The sequence below is a fragment of the Alexandromys fortis genome, unplaced genomic scaffold (assembly GCF_014885135.2).
Source record: "Alexandromys fortis isolate MF-2015 unplaced genomic scaffold, M_Fortis_MF-2015_v1.1 scaffold_333, whole genome shotgun sequence".
Lineage (NCBI taxonomy): Eukaryota > Metazoa > Chordata > Mammalia > Rodentia > Cricetidae > Alexandromys > Alexandromys fortis.
The window spans coordinates 74,553-79,491 of NW_026068330.1; the positions used below are offsets into that span (position 1 = coordinate 74,553).

The 4,939-nt window shown below is 38.9% G+C and overlaps 1 gene segment (V, D, J or C); it reads left to right on the forward strand.

Annotated features, from left to right (window-relative positions):
* Nucleotides 1–1,368: 1,368 nt before the first annotated feature.
* Nucleotides 1,369–1,854, forward strand: LOC126495220 (Ig heavy chain V region 186-1-like). The segment is given in 2 exon segments: nt 1,369–1,445; nt 1,529–1,854. Coding segments are annotated over 2 exon segments (372 nt in total).
* The last annotated feature ends 3,085 nt before the right edge of the window (nt 1,855–4,939 follow it).

Sequence of the window (4,939 nt, forward strand, 5' to 3'; positions counted from 1 at the left end):
CAAACTGACAATATTAGTTTGATTTCTGAAAGCCATGTCTTAGAAGAAGAAAACTGAACTCCAATAAGTTGTCTTCTAAGTTCCGTGGCACATGTGTGCCCTGCCCCCTCCCCCTACTAAACAAAGTATATCTTAAAAGACTGCAATACAGGTAGGGGAGGAACTCCCCATGGATCAGTTAGAGGAGATGTAGGACTGGAAGAATTCTTAGGAAATTAAAATCACTTTTTTTCTAGAAGTATGCCCACTTGGAGGTTACTCAGAACTTAGTAGATAACACCCACCATATCCATACAAACAGCATTTATTAGACTTAGTTATTCATTAATAAAACAAAAGAGATCAATACGTTAGAAGAAAGACCTTTTGTTTTGAGAGATCATAAGGGGAGCAAGAGGGATATAGTGAGTTATTATATGATCAAGATATATTGCATTCATAAATGAAAATTTTAACTGATAAACAAGATCATTCTGAAATAGCAATATTTCATATGTTTAGAATTATCATATAGGTGTATAAAGTCCACTGTACATATTTTCCCTATAAAGTCAACCTATCATTTTCTTGCCCCTCCACATCCATTTGTCACTTTTATTCCACTGGGCATTTTCAGTTCTACGTTCTTACATATGTGCATTCACAATTATTTCTAACTATATGATATCTAAGGACTACAAATAAAACTCAGAAAATATTTTTTTCTGAGAGGGTCTTAAATTATTATGTCATCACCAACTGCATTCATTTTCCTCAAAGTTATATAAGTTCCTTATACATTACTGATAAATAAACTATCTTTTTTAGCATATATATCATGTTTTCTTGATACAGTCATTTGTTCAAAGACATGTAGTTTGTATCCTTAATTTATCTACTGTAGACAATGCTGCAATAACATTTGTGTTAAAAATTTTCTGAGAAATTTTCACTTTTGATCATTTGTGTAGGTGTTTTAGTATGCAGTCTTCTGGAGAAACACTTTCCAAATTCATGTATATGAGAAAAGACTAGAAGTTCTCATAATTTACAAGTTTTGAAAACCTTTTCACAATCACTAACTGTAAATCTTTTGTCACAAGAGGAACAACTGTCTCTGGCTGAAGTCTTTAGTAAACTGAGAGCTTATGTCTTGATGTTGCATCCACAGGTCTACATAAGGATTGGGGATAGAGTAGGGGCTTAATTTATGCAGACAGGATTAGAACTGGACTTTAGTATCCTCCTGCCTGACCCATGGTCCACTACCTCTTTCTTCTAAAGCTGTACTTTGACCTTATCTAAGAGGTACGCTGTTCATGAATATACAAATAACATGGTAGATATAGAGATGTCCACACCCCAGAACAACATATGATCAGTGTCCGCTCCACAGTCACTGAGCACACAGGTCCTTACCATGGAGTGGAGCTGGATCACCCTCTTTCTCATGTCACTAACTACAGGTAAAGGGGCATTCCAGTTCCATATCTGAATAGGAAACAGGGACAGAGGTGACAATGACACCTAAACTGTCTTTTCTCTACAGGTGTCCACTCCCAGGTACAGCTGCAGCAGTCTGGGCCTGAGCTTGTGAGGCCTGGGACCTCAGTGAAATTGTCCTGCAGGGCCTCTGATAATATCGCTAACTACTATATTCACTGGGTGAAGCAGAGACCTGGTCAGGGCCTGGAGTGGATTGGAAGGATTGATCCTGAAAATGGTAATACTAAATACAATCAGAAGTTCCAGGGCAAGGCCACACTGACTGCAGACACATCCTCCAACACAGCCTACATGGAGCTCAGAAGCCTGACTTCTGAAGACACTGCGGTCTATTACTGTACAACACACAGTGTTGCAACCACATCCTGAGCATGTCAGAAACCCTGGAGGAGCAGGAAGTTGGCCTGGGACTGAGATGACAGAGACAACTGAAGATTTACACATAAATAATATTTCTGAGTGTCTGTGTTTCTGCCTCCTCTATAAATAAAATGATGCTAATTGACCCCCATTTACACACTTCTCTGTAATAAAACACTAAAGAAGGGAAAACTGTGTTACTGCATATGACAGAATTATCTCTGGATTTGAAGAGACTTGAACTTTTGAGAGTAGCTTTCAATAATGTATAAAATAAGTTTTATCAGTAAAGTTCACAGAAACAGCATCTGACCAAACCAAAACTCCTCTCACAGTCTTAGTAGCATGAATGTGTGTTTTTAAATTCTGCTTGTGTTGTGCAGCAGAATTTCAGGTTTTCAGAATGGAAGAGATATTTACATCATAATGTACTACCACATAAGTGTAAATCTTATAAGTTGACAAAAATATCACTAATTACTTTTCATAGAACTGATGTATTTACCGAGTGTGTATGCATGTCAGTTAAGAATAACATTGAGGTTATTCATATTAATCTGATCTTAAATTTACTGCCTTTCCAGAACCAGTACCCTGACACACCATCATCCTTCATGTTCCTCTAGATATGATGAAGTCACTCTTGTTCAATGTCAGGAGCCATTTCCCCTCTAACAATCATTACAGCAACCATCACCCTGGGGAGTCTGCAGAATGCCCCTCACCCAATTAGCAGCAATCTCTTAGCAGAATACACCTCACATTCCAGCTACCCAGGGAACCAGGTGTGGCAACTCGTGACTTCCTGGCCCTATCTGTCTGTCTGAATGTAACCTAGCCTACGTGACCTGGAACATGCGGCAAGAATCCAGTACCCTGCCCCCCATTCCTTACCATATATAAACTGTAACCCGTCCCTAATAAACTGAGGCTTTGACAAAGTTGCTTGGCCTCGTTCTTCTGTCTTAGCTCATTCCCTTCCAGGTAGCGCCCCTCCGAGACCCTGGAATTACTGATTGCGGGTGGGTTACTAACCCCTAGACTGAGTAGCCCACCCAACGCAATCCACAGTTCAACAGAGTGATTGGTTTTGGGTATCTGGGCAAATAACAAGAAACATGGAATCCTGTTAGACTTGATAATCTCAAGGGACTGATTCAGTAAAAAATCTCTGTAGTGTAGAGAAATAGTTTATCATATTCCTGTAACCAACATAAATCCACTTGAAATAAGAATGCTATGTACTGAATATCAATGTCATTTTCTTCATATGTTGTGGTAGGTAGAAATCCCACTGGCCTATTCTATTTTAGAGATCCTTTAAAGCTCTGCTGTATTTAAAATATGGTTTGAATTTAAACTACTGTTTTCATAAAGCATAGAGCACTCTCCTGTCTCCACCAACAGGAAAGCAATAATGATCAGCTGGCAAGGGAATCTCTCTATTCTGTTTTCTGAATTGAATAAGACTCAACAACGTAAGTCATCTGTCAAGTGAGTGTAAGACCTTGATTCAAGCAGTTGTCTGTTGCATGCTGCAGAGCCATTTAGAAGTGCCCAAACCCCTTATACTGCAAACTTAAACACCTTATACTCCCCATTTTGTACAGCCACTGTGAAATCAGTGTGACTGCTTTAGAGAAGATTGTAATAGATCTTCCCCAGCATCCAGCTGTACCACTCTGGACCATATACCCAAATGACTTTACATCCTACTAGAGACACTCAATGATGTTCACTGCTACTCTACAGATAATAGCCAGATATTGGAAAGAGCCTCTTTGCTCCTGTTATCACCCATTCCAAGACCCTTTTTTTCTTGTGGATACATTCTACCCTTTGATGAGGATATATGATGATCTTTGAATCTCATGGAGATAATGTCAGATACATTCCTATTTCAATATATATAATTTAATCATAAATGAAAAGTCATTGTGACATTGGAATGCACTGGAAAATGAGCCAAGTGTAGATGTAAGTCTTATTGCCCATCCTTCCATGAGGGTTCAGTGCCCCAGCTGCCTCTCAGCACTGAAGGTTTGGTTTCTTTATACAGTGTTACTACAACTTTGTGGTAAGTGCAAACTCATGGTTTAGACACATCTTGATGTCTTTATAATTTAAATAAGAAGTTTATTCCTATAAATGAATTGATCATTTTTGACATAGATTTATTTAAAGAAATCAGTTTACTCAAGTTTTTTTCTATATTTTCAGTCATGTTCATATCACAAAGTCCCTGTGAAAGGTGTTCAAAGTTGTACAAAGGCAAATCATTGTCTTTCTTACTCTAAAACATCCATAGTTGTTGAGATAGGAGCGGCGAGGCTGCATCCCCGGCACCTGGCCACCCGCATGGCTAGGTTATGCACCAAAATAATTACATGGAAACTGTATTTTTTTAAACATTGCCTGGCCCATAAGTTCCAGTTTCTTATTGGCTAGCTCTTACATATTGTTCTGTGTAGCCCACAAGGTGGCTTACCAGGGAGGATCTTAACCTGCATCTGTCTGGAGTGGGAGAATCATGGCGACTCACTGACTAAGCTTCTTTCTCCCAGAATTCTGTTCTGTTTACTCCACCCACCTAAGGGTTGGCCTATCAAATGGGCCTAGGCAGTTTCTTTATTAATAAGAAATCACTCCCACATCATTTCCCCTTTTTCTGTTTAAACAAAAAAGAAAGGCTTTAACTTTAACATAGTAAAATTATATATAACAAAACAGTTATCAAGTAAAAATTACAATAATCTTTATCATAACTAAGGAAAACTATAACTAACCATTCTTCAACTCCATCAAAGACTCCAGAAGGATATATTACCTAAGTAAACAAGAAATAAACGACAGAGACATCTCGCTGCCTGGACAGTCACCCAAAGTTCTTTTGTACCATTGGGGCATCCATCTTCAGCCTTTAGGCCCATAGTATCCAGCAGACATTTTCATCAAGCAGAAGATTCCAAAGACAGTTCAGTCACTTTCTGCTGTGTCCTGCAGAGTGTCTTGCAGACTCTTTCATGTATCAGGGACCCTGAAAGACCATCTCACCTTTAGGCAAGTTCAGCAGTCCTCTCTCTGAGGGGTTCTC